Genomic DNA, 22,404 nt, shown 5'->3' with positions numbered 1-22,404 from the left:
GATATAGCAAAAGGGTAATAAATCTTACAGTACTAAGATATATTGATGTAAATGTACAGTTATATAGGCTAATCTTTGTTGTTGATGTTTTTTTTTAAGTATTTTTTTATATCTTGTTTGCTGTTAGTAATGCAGTAAATGTCTTAGTCTATTTCCGATAGGAAAAAATTAAATATGCATTGGTTGATTAGTGTCTGATTAGTTAAGTATTGACTTCAAACATTATTGTATGTTTCGTACGTGATTCTACCAATAACTTGGTAGCTTTTTCATTCACATAGTTGACACTAAATTTTACTAAGAAAACTCTAGAATTGTAAAATGAGCTCTCGGAAATTCTACAAGAAATCAATCCAAATTCAATGGATTACCTGAGCCAAACTTGAAGACTCTCAGACTCTGATGGGGATTACAAAAGAAAGGGGGGACTCTGAGCTGAGGGTGAATACACCTGCATGAGTTTGCCCAGCAAATATTGTACCCTGACTCGATGCTGATTGGCTGATGTGTCTCTTAACATGGGAGCGGTTGGGGAAGGGAGGGGTTTCAAATCTGCAAAACCAGGGGTGGATAACTCAGTTATGTGTATGTTTGATGTCTGTGCCTTGTGTATTGTCTTTAGTTCCAAAACTGTGTCTCGAGGGATTAAGTTTTTTTTTTCATCTGAGCCTTGTTTGTATTTTATTTGCTGCACCCTGTTAGCTGACAAACTGCACAGAACTCGGCTCATTCTTTGTGATGACCTGGGTTTATTCATATTCTTTTTCGTGGTTTTTTATTTGTCTTATTTTGCAGGATTCTAAAGAATTATTGAGTTTCATTACAGTCCCTTTTTTTTTTCAATAAATTTTGAAATAAATAAGATATCTTGATTTATGAAATTTCATACATATTAATAATACAAAGAAAAGAACAAGTACACCTTTCACATCTTGCGATCTATGAGGGCAGATAATCTAAAGTTCTTCCTGATTCTATGAATGACTGTTAACGAGGGTGTCATGTGGCAAATTAAAGCTGGGTGGACTCAGCTGCATCCTTAAAATCCTGAAGTTCGAAATCCCAATATGAACTGAGATTCGAAATCTAGACCCAATCGGCGCCATTAAAAACAGAAAACTATTCTTGTTGAAATGATTTACTGAGGATGTGTCAGAAGTTAATGTAATAACCAAATAGGAACAGTTGCAATATAACAGCAGTATGAATTAGCAAACAGTTTGTAACAAATAACAACAGATAACAATCTTACAGTAAGGCACTATATTTCGTTGTAGCATCTGACTAAAATGAAAAAAACTTTTATCACATCGAATCGTTGTGCCATAGCATAGAGACCATCAGACAGTATTGTAATTTTTTATTTTTTTTGTATGTGTTTCTTGTTCGAAAAAAAAAATATATAAATAACTGAATTTCAGTACTTAAGATAAATAATGAATTAGGTCAAAGACTTAGCACAAATAACTGATAGGCACCCACACTGTTACTTCCTAGTCTTCTCTGAATAACCATAAAGACTTAGTCTACTGTCAAACTATATTTCTATAAAGTTATTTAATGCGTCATGGTCTACGTTATTTTTAAGAATTTGATATAAATCTGTGGTAAGAAAAAGTACTTCAATGTGTAGGCTTAGGCTATATATGAATTATCGGATTTTAAATTCGAAGTTGAAAAAAAAAAACGTTCTGTACAAAACTATCATACAGAAGATTATTTACACTCAGGACTAGAATACTCAAATATGTTGCAATACATGGTTTGGAAAAAAAATAGTACAATAGGCAATGATATCATACAGACATATCGTAAATGTATCAATCAAAATATGTTTCACTAATTAACTCTCTGATGTATCTCAGAATGATGGAATGACTTGCGATACTGAACATCGCACAGAGCTATTCTTCATAACCCGTCAGAGAGACTGCATCAAAATCAGTTACAATGTGTGCAATTTACAAATGATTTAAAAAATAAAGAGGCGAAAGTAAAACAAGAAGGTTATGGGACAGTCCGCTGGGGGAGTTTGGAAGCTAGGTTAATACTTGACACAGTTGTCTCATTTACTTGTCATTAGCTTCCTCCACAAATGTACCAAAAAGTATACTACGCCCCTGTAAGAATTTTATTACATTCAGAATACACCTGCATATGGGCTGCATATAGGCTACATACATATACGCTGCATACAGTCTATATATGGGCTGCATATAGACTACATGTACGCTAAATGCGAGCTGCATTTAGGCTTCTTATATGCCACATATAGGCTGTATATATATATGCAATATATACGTAACTTATGGGCTGCATATAAGCTAGATATGGGCAGTATACATGCTACATGGATCAAAGAGAAGTCTAGAGTTAATCAATGCACTTATTAATTATTAAAACATAAAACATATCCAATTACTGAACACAATTGATGGTTAAGGAGCGCACGCAATCAATGTCAACAATAAAACACTTCGATTTCAAGTCAGAACTTGGAGCAGAGCTTGTACAAGCGACACTTGTTGTACCAAGCCAACGTAGTCCATTAAAGTTCAAAGAAAAAACACCAACTCCCTGAGCTCGCGTGTCGAGCAGTGAGCTCTCACTAATTAAAAAAACAGAAATATTGAAAGGCTGACGGTTGACAGAAGGGTGGAAGACTTTTTGGAACCTAATTGTGTTTTTCTTTCAACATTCGGTCATTGGAAGAAAACAAGTGTTGAGCCTTTAGAGTTTAACGGAGAACCGTGTTAGGTTACATTGCCCTTTGCACTTTTTAACAAAGAATCTTTACGTCGGAGAGGGGGGGGGGGATAAACGAGCTATTGGTCTGAGTATATAACAGCTTAATAAACAGCACTGACCCTGATAACAATATAAAATTTCATGGTAGAGAATAGCTAAGATAAATAGTGTGTGGTGAAGGGGGTAGCTTGTTTTAACGGGGGAGGAGGAAGGAAGATCGAAGGCGGCATAAGGCTATTATAGTTTCTGAACTAATTGCTCAGTACAACAATAGCGTTGACTTTATTTTAAATGCTATAATGATAAATCAGTTTATAATGCGATGTAACTTAGGTAAACTAATTGCGAAGCCGACATCATCATCATTTAAACTTAAACTGTTTGCTGGGCCTTGATGGGACAGCTTTCTGAAGATGATTGGATTCATTCAAGCCGTTTGTCTTTGTGTAATTAAGTATAAGTCCAATGGCGATTAGCTTGACGCACACTTCCTCAGTAACTAAAACGAGGCTCAAGGTGCACTGAACCATATGAATGAACACAATGCTGTAAAGAAACAAAGCGATAAGTGTTGTTTCAAAATCAAATCTGCTTAGCAGTCCTCACAACTAGATTTTATATCGTCTGCTTTGTTTGTGAATGACTTAACTTCGTTATGAAAACGAGGCTGTCTGAATCACATATGTACATGTACTGCTAATAGCTTACAGTGTTGTTCTCGTTTTGTCCACTATTGGACCTCTTTATTTTATATTTTGTAATTGCATATATTTTTTTAAAGCAGTATAAATATTGGTAAACACAACTTGGAATAATAGCTGCGTGTTATCATCTGTAATATAACAAATCACTCCGCTAAAGGCGAATTTCATTGATGCAATTGACCAGTCTATCAGTGCCAATTATATGCACCAAAAGAAATATAGGCCAGTGTTGAAGTTGGGTAAATTCAGTTCCTGTTAGGAGTTCTGGTCTCAGATGAATCTTATGTCGAATATTTCATATGGTATCAATACAATGGTTGGACGTTGAGTTGAGATTGATGAGATCTGAATCCGTCGGAATACAAGGCATCCAAATTTTGGCAGTTAGTGTGGCCTTGTTGGACGGGTCACCATGCTTGTGAAACCAGGACAGTGAATGACCAATGACGGTTTGACCACTTTCAAAATCATAATCCTCCGAATCTGAAAGTAAATGGAAAAATTTTTTTTATCAATATTCTAGTTACGTTTACTGTTTGTCAGTGTGTTTATTTATTTATTTTTTTTATTCACATTATTGCTGACATTTCCAGTACTAGAACTACCGTTTTAACCTTTACTAATGACCTTTGTTCTTTATACACTCGACTTCAGCATTTACAGACGTAGCGATCACCCAGTTTAGTTTGACCCTTCTCATCTAGAGGTAAAGGGATCTACGAGCTCAGTTTGACTATTCTCATCTAGAGGTAATGGGATCTACGAGCTCAGTTTGACCATTCTCATCTAGAGGTAATGGGATGTACGATGCATTACTTCTTACTGTCCAGTTTCAGTGTACCTAAGGAGTGGTCATTTCCCGTGCCCTGTTTATCTCACCTGGAGTCTACTTTCTTATTAATCCTTCTTTCTGTGTTTGGATTTCTTGGAAAACAAAGTTTCTTAAATTCTTACTCATTACTCACTACAGTTGGTAGGCGCGGTTGCTGAGCGGTAAAGTGCTTGACTTCCGAACCGAAGATCCTTGGTTCGAATCTCGTGAAGACTGGGATTTGTTTTTTAATTTCGGGATATTTGAGAACCTCTGAGTTCACCCAACTCTAATGAGTACCTTACATTAGTTGTGGAAAAGTAAAGGAAGTTGGCCGTTGCGCTGGCCTTCGTAAGGCATAGGCCACAGAAACAGATGACCTTTACATCATCTGCCCTATAGACCGCAAGGTCTGAAAGGGGAACTTTACTTTACTTACTACAGTTACCTAGCATTTACATCCAAATTATTTCCCGAAATCCTCTGAACTACAACTTCCGGCTCCATGTCATTGTAATAGTACTTATTCTGTTACTGATTGTTTGAGAGACGGGTAAATTATTTCATATTGTTTTTTTTTATCTTGATCCATATTATAGCCAGCTTATAATAACAAATGTCAAGATAATCTAAGCAATATATTATATTTATATCATCATTGTTTTTGTCTGTCGTTTTCTCCCCCTCTCCATTTTATGATTAGCTTTTGTTTAAATTGTAACTACAAGAGTCAATAGAGAAATACTGAAAAGACCGACGGTCCCCAGTGTCAAGAACATGGCGAGTGGTCTCCCTTGCACAAACAAATCAATCATGGACTCAAGATGCAGTCAGCTTCATTCAGCACGCGCGACACTTACACTTTTTTTTAACGCATTTACGACATTGGAGTTGGACCAATTTCTTTTTTTTTTTTTACGACCATCGCGCTTAGCTCGTGCTCGGCCCTGGGGGCAGAAACGAAGAGAGAAGAGGGCGCTTTGCCTCGTTTCGTGAGATATCCCCCCGCCCTCTTTACCCCATATACCCATCTCCCTTGACACAAACACACACACATAATCATCGACTTTGTTTTTTTTTTTTCTTTGGTTCTTCTCCATTACCTACTGAACACACTCCCCCCCCCCCCGCTACCGCCCCACCCCTCTCTCCTTCCATTCGATCGTGCGTTGTTAAAGATAAGGCAAATGGGCCTTTAGGTAAGTGGTGGGAGAAGCCACACCTGGAGTGTAGACTGAAGACCAGAGACAGCTGATCACTTTCCACGGGAGACAACTTCTCAACGTTACCTTCCCTCCACTTAACTTATTGGGTTGTCTCCCACTATCTACTCGGTAAGACAAAAGATTGCCCCTCATTCCCTCCACCAACAAAATAAAGGTTTGCGGGGATGGGTGGCGGGGCGTAAAAGAGGCGGGACAGTAAGAGATAAGTCAAAGAGATAAACTGAGATAAGTCCAAGAAATGGTCTAAGTAAGTGGTCATCACATGCTTTTCAACTTGGACGTACATTTAGGGAACCGAACATCTGAACACTATCTGAAGTGTAGATGATCAAGACGGCTCTTTGTGCAACGCTACTGATACTGATATACAAAAAATACTTGTTCGGCAAGTCTTAGTTCGAGTGCATGAAGGTCTCCAGATGTAGAGGACACCAGACGGCATTAGCTCATCCCTCCCCCCAGATGTAGAGGACACCAGACGGTATTAACTCATTCCCCACCAGAGCACTTCTCAATTTGTTGACTTTGGCTATGTTCAGTATTGTCAGAGCTAGCTGAAGATGGGCTCACTTTACGCGATGTTCCCACAAGATTTCTCACTTTTACATTTATGAACAAGATAATTATTAACAAAGAAAACTGTATTTCTGTATCTTGAAATAACAAAATGCACACATTTGCTGGTGATTTCAGGATTTAAAAAAAACATTTCACTAAAAATATGCCTTTTTATTTGAATAATAAAACTCATCGGACACTTATAAAAATAAAATATTAAATAATAATTTTATAATTTTCCAAAGTTTATTTTAATCTTTCTCCCAATTAAAAAAAAAAGGCTATCGTTTATGGAACTGTAGGTGTCCATATCAACAGGGGCGGACTGGGTATCAAAATCGGCCCAGGCATTTCTACACCATCTAGCCCATAAACTGTATATTATACGATGGGCACCCAATTCTAGGTTTGCCTGTACTCAAAATCATTAAGTTTGATAATGTATCGATAGCTGTACACATGCGTACAGTGAATATAAATACGTCGCTTAGAGGGACTGTTTTGTCAGAGAATACTATACAACAATTTAATACGTGACTTAGTGACATCCATGCGGCCCTTATCTTATAAAATACTGGCGTGATTTAATAAAAGGAAGATGATTACTGTTGTCCTACCGACCCGTTTGAGTACCGGCCCACCGGGCATTTGCCCGAATGCCCATATAGCCAGTCCGACCACAGCTCATTTCAAATTTGACGCTTTCTATGTCACTTTCAAAAAAGATTTTTTTTTTATAAGACATCAAGGGGAAAGAAATGGGTCAAGTGGAATTCAGGCAGCATGGAGTAAAGTGATGAGAGTTAACACAAATGGAGGCAGCAGACGACATCCTCAAGGCAACGTGAAAGTGACTACAATGTTTATAAGGATAACGACGAAGATGAAGAACTACCAGTTAACACGCAAGTCACTAGCATATATCTTCATGACGCGTAGGACGTAACCATCTTCTTTTTTTGAAGTAACGTCTGTATTATATAAGTTAAGATATAAGATCTAGCTCAAAGTACCGAAAAACTGTATATAAATTTAAAAAAAAAACTGGATTACGCAATTTCAAACAAACAGAAAAATACAATAATAATATACTTTTGAACCTAAGAGTTTTACATGTGATGTCATGTTGGATAGGGATGTTTTAGTAAATATTTCAAAGTTTGCTTATTTTTTAAAATATACTTTTTAAGTTCTAAAAATAGTTATGTTTTGTTTCGGACGCTCGTCAGACATGAAGATAATTGCATCGTGGATCAAACTTCTAGCGGGAAGACATGGCAGTGGACAGGCTTAGAACTCGTGAAGACCAACTACTGCCTACTAGGCAGCCATCTTAGTAGGCAGCCATCTTAGTAGGCCTAATTGTATACGTGTACTTATTTGATTGATTGATCACACACACACACACATACACCACCACCACCACCACACCGTCATTAGATCGCAATGAATGCAAAGACGTTGCCCAAACCTTACGCAGGAATGCAAGTCATTGTGTGGGTTTGTCATCATCATCATCATCATCATTATCATTATCAACACCATCACCATCATTGTCACCATCATCATAACCATCATCATCACCATCAAACTCCATTTGAGAGAGGTCTTCATAGGCTGAAATCTTCTCTTGCCAAAACCCTGCTGTTTTGCGTAGTGCATGCAGTTTTGTCCGAAGTGTATACCACAAGAGAATCAAGCTCCTACCCTAACCCCTGGATACTACTTTTAAATGTTGTTTTGTTTGTGTTGTTGATTGAAAGCAAATAAAAGTATTACTGTTAGTTTATCCTTCTCCGTGTTGAAGGGATGCAGGAAGAACTCTACAGAGCAAACGCTTTCTTTCATTAATACCAATCAAAGCTTTCATTCTTAACCCCATGAAGGCGATATGGTGGCCGAGAGGTAATGCAACTGGCTCCCGAGCAGACTTACTTAGACTTACTTAGACTTAGGTCCTCCCGCGCCGTTCGGCGCATTGGGCGGCAAGCTGTCTCCATAATGATCTGTCACTGGCAATGTCTGAAGCCTCTTCCCATCTGGTGTCCACTGTTCTGAGGTCCTCCATGAAGGTGTGTCGCCAGGTAATACGAGGACGTCCCTGTTTGCGCTTTCCTCGTTTTGGCTTCCATGTTATCGCAACTCTTGGTGTGCGTAATTCATTTTGACGTAGAACATGTCCCGCAAACCTCATGCGACGCTCAGTCACAACCTCACTAAGTGTTCGACTCCCAGTTCGGCAAAGGATTTCCTTGTTTGAGATCCGGTCTGTGTATCTGACTCTTAAAATCCGTCTCAGCCATCTCTGTTGAGCCACATTTAGTCTTTTCTCAATTTTGACAGATGACTTCCACGTCTCACATGCATATGTAGCAGTTGGAATGACGATTGTGTTGAGAAGGTGTATTTTTGTCTCGAGTCCAATGGCTTGGCTAGTCCAAATAGGTTGCAGCCTTTGGAAAATGCTCCCTGCCTTTCCTATTCGGCACGCTACATCATGGTAAGCGTCTCCATCATTTGTTATGATGCTGCCAAGGTACGTGAACTTGTCCAGCTCTTCAAGCTTTGACTCGCCAAGTCTGACGGGGACACCCTTTGCCTTATATCCCACTCGCATAATTTTAGTCTTATCCAAGTTTATGCGGAGGCCAATTTTGGGTGCCTCTCTGTCTAGGCTCTCCGTCATTTCTTGAATGCATTTATTTGTAGCCCCGAGTAGTGCAACATCATCAGCAAAGTCCAAGTCCGTCAATCGGAGTTGTTCATGCCATGGAATACCAAAGGCAGTCTGGTTCATTGCTCTCCTCATTATGTAGTCGATGGCTAGGAGGAAAAGGAAGGGAGATAAGATGCACCCCTGTCTCACACCTGTCTCGATTGTAAAAAACTCTGTTGTTCCCTCTTCTGTTTTAATGCAGCAACTAGAGTGACTGTAAAGGTGTCGTAGGATCTGGACGAATTTTTCTGGTATACCGTATTCTCTAACTATTTTCCATAGTGATTCTCGGTGGACACTATCAAACGCTTTTTTTTTTTTTTTTTCTCCCGAGCAGAGGGATATTGAATTCGAAACCCGGTGAAGACTGGGATCTCGAACATCTAGATTTTTTTTTTTAGGTCACCCACGAGTCGACTCAATTTTAAGGTGACCTGACATGAGTTTGGATAAGTATAGTGTTGTGACACGGCTACTGTGTCTGGTCAACCGTGACACACGGTCAAGTGTTGGGTATCGGAGAGTTAGGGGACTTACGGGAAGTGACGAGTGTGTAAACAAGAAGAGAGGAAGTCAGCTAGGGAGTTGGTTAACTGTATATAATGTTTGCCGTGTATATATGTTATGTTGAAATGCTTCACAATTAAAAAGGCACTTTAAACGTAAAGGGACTTGTTTCTTCACATATAGGCAAGTTGGTTGTTGTGCTGGCCACATGACATCCTCGTTAACCTTCCACCATAAAAACTGAAGAGTATTACATCATCTGGGGGCCAATAGATTGAAGGGTCTGAATGACTCTGAAGGGGGAACGTAACTGTACTCATGAATAAGGAGTTATTGTTATTGGTTGTAAACCCAACATCGGACGATGTAAATTGTAAAGTGGCGCAGCTCCACCCAACAAACAAAATTATTTCACGCCTTCCTTAGTCAACTGGGAATTGGTGGGAGCGCTGTAAGATGTAAGAAGGTAATAAAAAAAGAAACTTACAAACAAATAAAAAAAAATTCCAGTTTGTCTATGCTTGAATATAAACAATATGTTTAAAATCTAAGTTTACGTAGTCTTATGAATGCACCTTAAAGCGTCTTCGTTTGTTTTTTTGTTTGTTTGTTGTTGTTGTTTTGTTTTGTTGTTTTTTTTTTGCTAGTTTTCTATTTTAATCTGAAAAATTGTTTCGTTTAAAATTCTAAAGTGTTTTGTAAACTAGTAAAAATGTTTTTCCGGAGATAGTTCTGAAGAGGCAGCATGTTCCCCCTTCAGTTAGCAGGCGATCATTAGAAACTGGGGTCCAGAGCAGAGCCACGGAACCATGTACTTCCTTTCGCAAATTTATCAAAGGAACACAGTTTAACATCTAGTCGATGTTAGTTTATTTCAGGCATAGAATAAAATAACAGTAAATTAAAATGTTTTTAGACAGCTGCATATACTTTCAGCATTTTTACACATTGAATCAATCATTTTTTTTTTTGTCAATTGGTGCTAGATTTAATAAATATAATTCTTACCTGTCACGTGACACTTTAAAATAATTTTCTCCTGCGCTCTTCTCTGTCTGGAATGTTCCTTCATGTCCCCGCAGGTCTTGACGAGTTCTGATAAATATGAAATATACTTGATAGCCAGGCGCAGCGTGTCGACCTGGTAGAACAGAAGGTTTGTACATTTTCTTTTTGGGTAGAACTATTTTTTTTTAAGTGATGAATATGGTAATTATTAAGTCAGTTCAGAGTTTGAATCACATCTATTTTAAAATCTATAATATATACTCAAGGGCCCTTACTCATTCACTCACCTATCACTTATTCTCCCAGTTGCGGTGGACAAAAAAAAAATAGGAAAATTTAGCCTGTTATTAATTACATTGGGTCTAGAACAACTAAGATATTTTTACGATTGAAACCGCAGGATAAAATAAACTATGACTATATTATACAAAAAATGCTTTTATTAAAAAAGCTTATATTAAGTGTAGTTGTAACAATTAGTTTGGATCAGTCATGTAATAATATTTGTAATAGATGTAGCCTACACTAACAATAATAAATCTGTGCGATTAGAAATATTTTTACCAATTGTTTTTGCTTAGCGCAATTTCATGCATTTAGGTTTCTCAATACGCAATGATCATATCACTGGACCAGTAGGGAAAGGAGAGGGGAATGGGAGGAAGTAGAAGGGGTTTCTGGGTAACTGTTACGTGATCGCTTTTTAAATGCATTAAAAAAATGGTACAGAATTCACAGGCCAGAAGTGAGGGAGGGCGTTTTAAAGAGGGCCGTTCTCACTTAACTTAACAGATTAGAATTGTTTTATTGAATGCGAAAAAAGGGAGAATACAGCTAAAATATTATGTGAGCATTACGATTAGCAGGATGGAATAAGAAGAAAGGGCCCAGGCCAAAAAAAAATAATTCATAGAGCTATCCAATATTTCGAACAAGAACTGAGAAGCAGATAGTATAAAGAAGACTATTTATTTAAGGCGGAGAGTTGGGGGTGAGGGGGATACTCGAATCTACGGCCCCGGCCAATTAATTGTAATAGATACTAGAATTCACTAGCCAAAGGAATATATCGGGGGGTGGGGAGGCTCACTTGTGGGCTTTTATTTTTATTTCTATTATTAGTAGTAGCACATGAGGAAGTGTGCTCTGAGATGAACCATAGAGTCGTTCTACGACTGAAGGAGCAGCCAATGGTGATGATTATTAGTAGTAGCAGTAATAATAAAAAATTGGGGTCCATGTCAAAATAAACAATATATAATATAGCAAGGGAAAAAATCAAAAGGCGTAGCCGATGGGTATTTTTTTAATAAACGATGAATGCAAAACTTTGCATCCATCTCTATGTAGGATTATATGTCTTTCAGTCTTTCTAGCATTTCAATATTCTCTGTGTCAATGTCTTTAACCAGCGTTGTCCAAACTACGGTCCACGGGCCTTATCCGGCACGTGACAAGGTACTATAAAAACGTCCGCTCACATGGCATAATGAACATACTGAGGTGCGATTCCGTTAGACTTTTAGGGTACGCGTCGGATATTCGTATGACCTCTAGGCCAAAATAGGCCGGACAAAACTGTCTACAGGCTGGACAACACTGTCTACAGTCTGGACAACACTGTCTACAGGCTGGGCAACACTGTCTACAGGCTGGACAACATTGTCTACAGGCTGGACAACATTGTCTACAGGCTGGACAACACTGTCTACAGGCTGGACAACATTGTCTACAGGCTGGACAACATTGTCTACAGGCTGGACAACACTGTCTACAGGCTGGACAACATTGTCTACAGGCTGGACAACACTGTCTTTAACAATCTAATTTAGTACAAAGACGAAGCGTAAAAGTAACTGACCTTCGATAGTCTAACAATACAGCTCAGTACAAAGCAAAACAAAGTAACTCACCTTAGATAGTCTAACAATACACTTCAGTACAAAGCAAAACAAAGTAACTCACCTTAGATAGTCTAACAATACACTTCAGTACAAAGCAAAACAAAGTAACTGACCTTAGATAGTCTAACAATAAACTTCAGTACAAAGCAAAACAAAGTAACTCACCTTAGAGAGTCGCCTGTCTGCGTTGACATTCGAAGGGATGCGCCTCCGCAAATGTTCAAAAGCATCGTTGATGGATTTCATTCTCCTCCTCTCTCTCATGTTCGCCGCCTTCCGCTGCTGGTTCTTCTTGGGCGGACCCTCCACCAGGTGGTCAAGCCTGGAATCGAAGAACCCGCCGCAGTTCTCCTGGTCTGACTCAGGCGAGTCCAAGTACGAGTCTGGATGAAAGTGTGAAAACTCCGAATACATTTGAGGATTGCTGACACAATCGTATGATGGTTCCATGAAATAGCCATGAGCACAGAACTCCAAGAAACCTTCGCCAAGACCACAAGAGTATCCATCCATTTTACTACAAAATGTTGTTTTCAGAAAGAGTTCTTTATAGAGTCAAATTATTTTTTATTTCTTAATAAATACGTTTTGTTTAGTAATTGTATTAGCAGCCATGGATTTTAAAATATATATCAATTAATTCTTTAGTTTAAAGAATCAAACTACGAAACTCTTTCTACAATTAAACAAAAAAATAATATTTGATAAGAAACAAAAAAAAAACAAGATGTGACGCTCTTTAAATGAAACCGCAAGTTGTCACCATATTGTAGGTCTGTTGGTCAACGTAAATGAATGAGTGGTGTTAGTCGAACAATAAGTCACATGCCAAGACGCTGGTCTTCAAACAGTGAAAACAACTTGTCACGCGCAGCACGGCCGCCAGCGACAATGGAATCATTGATAAGATCACAGGAACTAACGGGTTTCGAATGGAGACTTCGGCACGCGACAGCACGCGACTCTATTGTGACAGGCACACGACAGGCCGACGTCCAATCCAGCGAAGGAAAATGAAGTTGTTAGCTCCGCCTTCCCACCAAAAGCTCCCCATTTGAAAACGATACTTAGGAACAAGTGCGGGTCCTCAGTCTATAGAGAGAGAGGGTGACGGTAGGGGAACTGCATGCAAGAGGGGAAAAAAAGCATTAGACTTTGTCTCTTAACTCAGAGAACTAAATTTTATATAAATGTGTGTTAGAAATATTATTTTGACCTGAACTTGTTATCAGTACTTTAGTCTACAATTCTATCGTGTGATACTTTCAAAACATTCGCAAAGTCTCATTGCAACTCATTTGTCTTTGCTTAGTTAAGAAACATTGAAAACTTAATACATTTTAAATAATGTTAGATGTACACTTTCAGAACAGAACAACAACTATGTGTATATTGAATAGGTTCACATTCTGGTCATTTCCGGTCTGTGACGTGGTCCGAGTCCTTTCGTTACAGAAGACCTGAACATTCACCTGCAGCGTCACAGCTTATGGGCTGTTTCGACCAATAATTCCTTGCCACGTCGTACAAATCACTAACACGAGAAAGCGCCACCTTCAGCTTCACCTATTCCTTGGACTGTTGAAAGTTGGGGCACCAAACAAGATCTGTCAACAGTCTTTCTCCATTCCTCTCTGTCCTTTGCCTTGGACAGAATTTCATTCACTGACAGGCCTGACCATTTTTTTTATGTTGTCTTCACGTCGCTTTCTATGTTTTCCTCTTCTTCTTATTTCTGGTACTGTTCCCTGAAGGAAGGTCTTTGCGAGCCCTGAGGACCCTGTGATGTCAGGTTTAGGATTTATTTGCGTTTTTAACTAGCTGTATACTGTTAAGGTCCCGGGGTTCAACCTGACAAGAACATCACTCACACACAGTCGTACATACAGTAAACAACTAGGTGAATAGTTTAAATAACAACAAAAATAAATGAATTTAATTGTATGAAACATATATGTATATGTACAATGAGGATGACAAATAGACAGTATATATATTATATATATATATATATATATATGTTAGGTATATATAAAGATATTATACAATAATTAATTTAAGCACCTTTGCTACGGCTATTAACTTGTCACCCTGGCTTTATGGTCCACCAGACTCTGACCGACTGGCGTCACAACACTGCCAACCTTGGTAATAGTAAAGTTTGACAATGACAATGAAAAAAACTGCAATATGTATTTTCGGAGACGGCAAGCGACGCCCACAACTCCAACACTGGCACCCTATAAACGAAATAAACACAATACTCTCAACTTCTACACTAAAAATAGAAATAGGGACAACCTCATACAGCATACAATAATAGATATCACAAACGAATAACTCACCCTAAACAGGGGTCCCAAAAATCCAGGTGAATAATAAGTCCGAGAAACTGGTACAGACAAATAACGTTTTACGGGCCAACACACCGTCCGCTACAACCAAACTCAGAGGGTGAACTGCCTCATGACAAAGAATGACCCATAGATGTCACCGGACTTTGTGACGTAGCAAAACAATTCAAAACAAAAAAATACAAGACACTCTCGCCCCGTACACGTACTACCAGTAGAGGAAATAAAAAAACAGAGTTAGGAGAAAGAAATAGACACTTGTCTATTCTACGCGACATCCCCCCTCCTACACGAACTGGAAATTTTGAAAGAAATTCCAGTAATCAAAAATCCTTTCGAAGACAAAACGTTGTAGAAAGAACAAGGAAGAACAAAAAGATCATAAGTGCATCTATGTGACATTTCAAAATGTAATAATGGAAGAAATAAAATGATGGGGAGTCACCAATTAATGAACCAAGGAGACACAATACACGTCAAGATAAAGATCCAATAACAAAGAAGAGTTGGTTACCTTGACTTTAAAGATGACCCATATCAACTTGGGCCAAGAACCAAGTTATATTACAAAATCATATTTACAAATACAACATTAATATAATATACCAAATTATATTCATGGTAAATAAATACACATTATATTCTTGAAATTAGTAGCATTTGCATAATATAAAACACAAGTTCAAATGTTATAACACATAGAGACATAACATAAATGGCGGATGGAAGTCTATATCAATCTTAAACAAAGATCAGCCAGTAGATTGTTCTCTCCCTTTACGTGGGCAACGTCAAAGGAGTAGTCTTGTAGCATCAATGCCCATCTTGTGATACGTGCAATGGTAAAGTTTGTGCTCCTGAGATACGATAAGGCCTTGTGATCAGTCAGCAGGTGAAATCTTTTACCTGCTAAATACCTGTCCAGTTTCTTTACAGAATATACTATGGCTATTTGGCTAATCCTTCCCGTTCAATAATAGAATACTTCTGCTCCCGAGGCAACAATTTACGGCTTACGTACTTTATGGGATGTAACACGCCTTTGATACACTGACAGAGAATGCCAGAAATTCCTTTATCTGAAGCATCTGTCTGAAGAAAAAAAAGTTAGAGAAGTATCAGGTAAACGAAGAATAGGATACTTACTCAGACAAGTCTGCAGCCTATTCAATGCCAACGCACACTTGCAGTTCCAGTTTACTCCCATAGGTCTAAATATTGGAACGTTTGACCAACAAAGCAAATATATATATATATATATATATATATATATATATAAAACAGAGAATCAAAGTTATCATATCGTTACCCCCGCGCACTTATACGATGTGGGACAACTACAATAGTCCTACCTCCGAGTTTGGACTTGTCTAAATATTTAACTGCTCTCGCAACATCGGCCAGGTTCCTTAACTTTACATGACCTACGCCCATCGACTTCCCATTTGCCATTAAAACCTCCACAAATCCCACTAAACCAACATCTCTAAATCTATCTTTTAACTTCTGCCAGTTAACATTGAACGGCAAATTTTGAACACTTACTGTGTAGCGATCCGGCACTAACTTATACCCACGGCGACGATCCGAATCGCGACGACCCGCTAGTCATCTATGTCTTGACCTTTGATCTTGATCGCTGATAATATCATTAGAGTTCACATCTTCAACATCAATCTCGTTAGACGGGGAAACACCTTTACGGCACTCGGTTGAATTATGCCCCTTTTCACCACAACTGAAACACACAATTACCTTCCTTTTACCCACAGGTTCACAACATGCTGCCGCCACATATACACTCTCTTCCTTACAAATCGGCTCATCTGACCCAGCAACCTTAAAGCCTTCTATAACTTCCAGCATGTTCTCTACTGTTCTGTGCTTGTTCAAAACCAGTTGCCTGTATACACGACTCGATACGCTTTCTAAGATCCTATCTTTGATCAACAGATCTTTTAACTCCTCCACTGTTTTACCGACTTCGGCCATCTTGCACCAATTGTCTAAGGCCGTTTTCAATTCTGTTACATATCTCCTAAAGTCATTTTGACTAGGTCTCACGCGATGGAATCTTTTGCGGCAGGTTTCCGCGTTGATATCTGCATGGCGAAGAAGTGCAGTCTTGACTTCTTCATAATTCTCGCTAAGGAACAGACTGTCCCTTAGCATGAAGTTTCTGAGTGCGGTGGTCAGTTTATATGACAACAGCAAAGACCACTCTTTTCTCTCTATTTTGCACCTTGCTGCAACGGCCTCAAAGTGTGTTAGGTAAGCTAGGAGGTCGTCGTCATCTTTCATTCCCTGGAAACTCTTGTCAAGCCTGTCTAAGACATTCTTGTATCGCACATCCCCTGTCTGTCCTGCCGCCCCGCCTGCCTCTGGCGCAGACTTTTCTTTAAGCCTAGCCAGTTCTAACTCCTCTTTCCTCTTGATTGACTCCTTGGCATCTCTTTCCTTCCATCTTTCGTGCTCCTCGCGTTTGGCCTTCTCATCACGTTCAAATCTCTCTTCTTCCTCTTTCTTCCTAGCCTCTTCTTCTGCCTTCGCCTCTTTCTTTCTAGCCTCTTCTTCTGCCTTCGCCTCTTTCTTCAACTTCTCCTGCCGCTCAAACCTAGCCTCTTCCTCTGCCTTCGCGACTTCCTTATCTCTATCATATTCAGCTTTCCGTTCCTTCACATATTTCTCTAGCCTTTCCCCTTCGTACCCCATAGCACGGCCATCACTAATAAACTGTGACCTTACCGTTAACCTGGTTTCCATGGTCTGAGTGCCTTACTGTGTTAAGCTAAATCAACTAATACTATTATTATTATTACTATGATATACTATAATATACAGACATAAGATGTAAACTAAAACTTAGAGTGTGTCGTATGGCAAAGAAAGAAAACCTATCTGAGTAGTATCCAACGTCGGAGAGAAAACGCCTCACTCCAGGCCGATGCGTAGAAAGGTAGCTGCTACAGGGACTTCCAAAACACCAACACAGGAACGATGGCCTTGTAATGACACAAGATGCGTAGAAGTTGATGTGAATCGGGTTTTTCCTAAGTAATGTGACGAGTAAGAACAGAGTAGGTTGATGAACAAGAAGAATAACGGACAAGACGCCTAAGAGGACGACGCTAGGCTAGCGACGACAGAGGACTGTGCCCTTTTTATTGTTTATTAAATTGTTGAAGTTATCAGCCTGCGTTATTAAGTATATTCTTGATTCATTCTGTTGTTGTGTCATATGGACTCGCATGCACCAGTAACATATATATACTCATCAACAAAATAGACCATCAACAGATGTGGCGACCCACGACGGCCAGGGCGTCATTTTGATCTACAATCTAGTTAACTTCGTGTTCTGGATATATCTATCTACAATTCTACACTTGGCGAAGTACACTGGAGAAGTACTGGATTAACATTCGTTTATTTCTACTAGATCTACCCTACGTCTGTGCTAATTATCTGGACTGCAGCTGGATTTTGGCATCTTTGTTCCAGTGGATCTAGACTTTCTATTAGAGAAAATTCGAAACCGTTACCAGCGTCTAGCTTTGTCAGCCATGTTGGATATTTTTAGATTGAACTTGGATCTATATTGACTAGATCTATATCTATTGTGTCTGAATCCAGAACTATTTCGTCCGTTGAAGTGATTTAGGGCAGTCCGTCGTCAGTATACCTCTACCTATATACCTCAAGAGTGAAGATACCTCATTTTGTCAGGTTTATCTGTTTATTGTGAGTACGGAAAGTCATCTGAGTCTACATATCTAGTATCTAGATCTACAAGCTGACCGTTGGATCGAGTCACCTTGTCAGGTTTGTTTTTCAAGCTATTAATTGACTGTTGCAGTGTTGCTGAGCTTGCAATCTAATCTACACACGAGTGATGGTATACCCTACTACCACACTGCGTGACCATCTATTCAACTTGTAAAGTTGACTAATTTATATTCATCAAAAGAGAGAGTTAGACTTAGTCATTTTTTTTTACCTCTCTTGAGACAGCACCACCAGCTTGTCTCAGTATTGACTTATGTTCCTGACCTGAAGACAGAAGCCAGCACCAACAGATCATCAAGTGGAACCGGAACCTTGGAACCCTACCAGAGGACTTTATCTGAGAACCGTACCATACTGTGGCAGCAACAGGAGAGATTGGCCTAACTCAGTACTGCCTGTCGAGTAGCCATTGTGGGAGCACACCTTGCCTTGCCTAAGACTAAGACAGTGGGGAACTTGTGTGGAACTGACCGTTGTAGCTCCGTGGACTGAACAAAGGGGATCTAACTAAAGATAAGTTTATTTTTTCTCTCCATTATTATTAAATTAAGTCTATTAGGGACAGTAGATCTTTGTTAAGAGCAGGTTGCCTGATAAGGGCGTCATTATAGGACACATTAGAAAGTGGACCTGCTCCATTTAATAAAGTCTCAATGATTGTTTAGATTGTCTTGTTTTGTTCGTATCCACGTACATTTTATTTTTTTTTAGAAGTCAAGTGAAGTTATCTTTATTTGTCTCTTTCAGTGTATACTTCTTCTAAAAAGTCTCATCTCATTAGAATAGATTTATTTTTTTGTGTCTTATTACGTTTATTTTACACTATTCTTATTATATATTAGTAATTTTATCTTAAGTAGATAAGGTAAGCCACGTTTAATCTAGATTATAAATTCTAGATTGTTTCCAGGTATTAACTAAATTGTTATACCTATGAGAGCCTTAGATCTATTTTATCCTGAGGACAACTGAGTCTAAGGAGTAATTATTTATATATAGATCTTTTGTCCCGATTAATCGGTTGACATTATTTTATAGATGTGTTTAAACACAGTCTAATTGGTCAGAATAAAATTTTTTGTCAGTATCACTGGATTGTGATTTACTGTTGGAGGTATAATATTGATTTATCTATTTGAAGTTGTATTGAAGTTGTATTGAATCTAGACTAGTGACTAGAATAGTCCTAGGGGTATTTATTGGCAAGAAGTAAGTCTATTGAATTAAGTATTGAGGTATTGATATTTGTTTATGTGGTCTAAAGTAAGTCCACTGAATTAAGGTGATATAAAATTTTGAGTTGTATTCAAGTATTGTGGCTGTGAGTAAGTCCACTGAGGTAATATTTCTTGATATAACATTGAGCAAAGGTATTTAAATATATAAATATATATATATTACAAGAAGTATTTGAAAGTGAGTTTTTGTGAAAACTAAATTGTGATATTTAGGCCAATAGGGAGGCCATATCAAAACTATATTGAGACATTGTTTAAAATAAAATAAGCATAATGGCAACAGCTCCAAACTTTGATTATATGGAGACTTTTCGCCAGCAAATTATTGCTGAGGCTAAACAGCTAGAACTTAAAGGAAAGGACCTAACTAGCTATGTGCAGCAAATGGTGACAATAGAGAGAGATAGAATTGATCAGATAAGGGAGAAAGAAAAAGATAGGGAAGCACAATTAATAAAAGAAGAAGCAGATAGGAAATTACAATATGATCTTGAGAAATTGAGAATTGAAGCTGAACAAAATAAACAAAAAGTTAATAGCAATAATACTAATGATAGATCTAATACTAATACTACCAATGCCCCAGACAATCACATTGAAACCAATAATAGTAATAATCACACAAACAACACTAATATTTCAAGTGATAACAACCATTGGTTGAGGAAAAAACTACAACCCTTTCAGGAGGCTAGAGATTGTATTTCAGACTACCTAAAGAGATATGAAATTAAAATGGTTAATTGTAATATAAGGGAGGAAGAGTGGTCTCAAATTTTGTTAGACTTTGTACAAGGGCAAGCTCTTACAATTTGTCAAAACCATAATCATACTGTACAAAATAGCTACCAAGTTTTAAAAAAGGAATTGCTGAATGCATATGGACACAATGCCAGCACATTCAGAAAAAAATATTTTGAAAACACACCTTCCAATCAGACAGAACCACAAACCACTATAAATTTGGAAAAAGACTATTTTAATAAATGGCTGGGATTTGAGAAGATTGACAGTACCTTTGAGGGATTAAAAAATTTTATATTACTTGATAATTTTGTAGCCAAGTGTGACCCTCAATTACAATCATTTATCAAAGAAAGGAATCCCAAAGTTTTGGATGATGTTACTGAGATAATAAGAACATATAAAAATGCCTATCCCAACAACCTTTTTTCACGTAAAGATAAAAAGAATATTGATCTAGTGGGATATACACAGGAAAACAATGAAAGAAGTAGAAATAGAAGTAGGGATAGCCAACATTTTAGATATAGCAATAGTAGAGATAGGTCAAACAACAGGGATGTTACATGTTATAGATGTGGGAAAAAAGGACATATGGCTATGAGATGCAGGGGAACACAAAACAGGTCAAACAGTAGGAATAATTATAATAGATCAAGTAGTACACATAATTACAATAGGACAGATAGTAGAAATAATTACAGAGCAGACAGTAGGAATAGGTACAGCAATTACAACAACAATTACAATAATAACACATACAATAGGAGTAAAAGCAGGGAATATAAAAATAGAGATTCTGACAGAGTGTTTTTTGTTAGGGAAAATAAAAACAATTTTGCTTTTTACCCAGCTTTTATTAACAATGTTCCAATAAAGGCAATCCGAGATAGTGGCTGTAACACACTCGTGGTTCGGGCTGATCTCATTGAGGCGCAATATTATAGGGGATATACAAGGAAAGTGGAGTTGGCAGATGGCAGTATAAAGGAATTTAAAGTATTTAAAGTGTTTATTGAGACACCTTTTTACACTGGCCATTGTGAGGGAGTAGCCATGCCTAACATGAGACATGATATGTTAATTGGAAACTTAACAGGTTTGAAGGAATGTTCAAGACAGGAAATTGAAGCATGGGAAAAGAAATATGAAAGGTTACAGCAGAATAGGAATACTGAAACAGATAATTATATTAGTAATATGGTAATAACCAGATCTAAGAACAAGCCAAAACAAGAAACTCAGGAACTTATTGATATGAATGATGAAATAGTTAATGGTGAAGAAGATAAAGAGAAAGAGGTTGAAATACAAGGTCAAAAACAAGACGAAACGCAAGCAGAAAAACAGAAAGATGGAACTGAAGAAATGAAAACAGAAAAATTGAAAGGAATAAACAAATTGGCTCAAGAACAAAAACAAGATAACATCATTGGGAAAACATATGACAGAATTAGTGACAGGAGAAATAATAACCCAATGGAGAAATATGTCATAGAAGAAGGAATACTATTTAGGAAAACAAAAATAAATGATAGAGAAATAAAACAATTAGTCTTACCACAAAAGTATTGGAAGGATGTCATGATTTTGTCACATGACAGTAATTTAAGTGGACATAGAGGTATAAAGAAATGTTTTAGAAATTTAGCAACTCAAGTATTTTGGCCTAAAATGAAAGGAACCATATCAAAATACATAAGATCATGTGATATGTGTCAAAGAAGGGGACTTAAGGGTAAATTAGGTAAAGCTCCATTACAGTCAATGGATGAACCAAATAAACCATTTCAAAAAATAGCAATAGACATCATAGGACCTTTAACTAAAACAGAACATAATAATAAGTACATATTGACAATAGTAGACATGTTCAGTAGATATCCTGAAGCAGTGGTATTATCCAATATAGACACAGAAAATATTATTAATGCTTTAGATCAAAAGTTCATAGTCAGACATGGGATACCTAAAACATTACTATCAGACAATGCTTCTATGTTTACATCTGAGTTATTTAAAAGATGGATATTAAAATATGGTATAGAACACATTAAATCATCGCCATTCCACCCGGAAGCCAACGGGCTTTGTGAACGC

General features: G+C 37.8%; 2 protein-coding genes across 3 annotated transcripts; both read right to left on the bottom strand.

Moving 5' to 3' along the window:
• Window positions 1-1,211: 1,211 nt before the first annotated feature.
• On the bottom strand, window positions 1,212-13,097 carry LOC106063281 (pancreas transcription factor 1 subunit alpha-like). Its single transcript, XM_013221597.2, has 3 exons — window positions 12,348-13,097; window positions 10,279-10,411; window positions 1,212-3,935 (listed from the first exon to the last, which is right to left on the bottom strand). Exons 1-3 carry the CDS (start codon window positions 12,693-12,695, stop codon window positions 3,748-3,750), a joined length of 669 nt encoding a protein of 222 aa, XP_013077051.2. The 5' UTR covers window positions 12,696-13,097; the 3' UTR covers window positions 1,212-3,747.
• Window positions 13,098-14,210: 1,113 nt separating this feature from the next.
• Window positions 14,211-17,534, bottom strand: LOC129924231 (reticulocyte-binding protein homolog 2a-like). 2 transcript variants are annotated; one of them, XM_056018111.1, is made up of 2 exons: window positions 14,528-17,534; window positions 14,211-14,422 (listed from the first exon to the last, which is right to left on the bottom strand). In XM_056018111.1, the coding sequence occupies exon 1, from the start codon at window positions 17,297-17,299 to the stop codon at window positions 16,145-16,147; it is 1,155 nt and encodes a 384-aa protein (XP_055874086.1). In that variant the 5' UTR covers window positions 17,300-17,534; the 3' UTR covers window positions 14,211-14,422; window positions 14,528-16,144. The 2 variants fall into 2 exon arrangements, with proteins under 2 accessions (XP_055874086.1, XP_055874087.1); XM_056018112.1 differs by having other exon boundaries at window positions 14,211-17,096; window positions 17,151-17,534.
• Window positions 17,535-22,404: the final 4,870 nt, after the last annotated feature.

This window comes from Biomphalaria glabrata, chromosome 1 (assembly GCF_947242115.1).
Source record: "Biomphalaria glabrata chromosome 1, xgBioGlab47.1, whole genome shotgun sequence".
NCBI lineage: Eukaryota > Metazoa > Mollusca > Gastropoda > Planorbidae > Biomphalaria > Biomphalaria glabrata.
This window is presented reverse-complemented; position numbering and strand designations above follow the sequence as displayed.

What these genes read in the sequence shown, in the direction of transcription:
- LOC106063281 (XM_013221597.2), bottom strand. Translation starts at nt 12,695, where the DNA reads ATGGATGGATACTCTTGTGGTCTTGGCGAAGGTTTCTTGGAGTTCTGT. An exon ending in CAGACAGGCGACTCTCTAAG is followed by an intron (nt 10,412 to 12,347) that starts GTGAGTTACTTT and finishes CTGTTCTACCAG; the next exon opens with GTCGACACGCTGCGCCTGGC. An exon ending in TTTAAAGTGTCACGTGACAG is followed by an intron (nt 3,936 to 10,278) that starts GTAAGAATTATA and finishes ATTTACTTTCAG; the next exon opens with ATTCGGAGGATTATGATTTT.
- LOC129924231 (XM_056018111.1), bottom strand. Translation starts at nt 17,299, where the DNA reads ATGGAAACCAGGTTAACGGTAAGGTCACAGTTTATTAGTGATGGCCGT.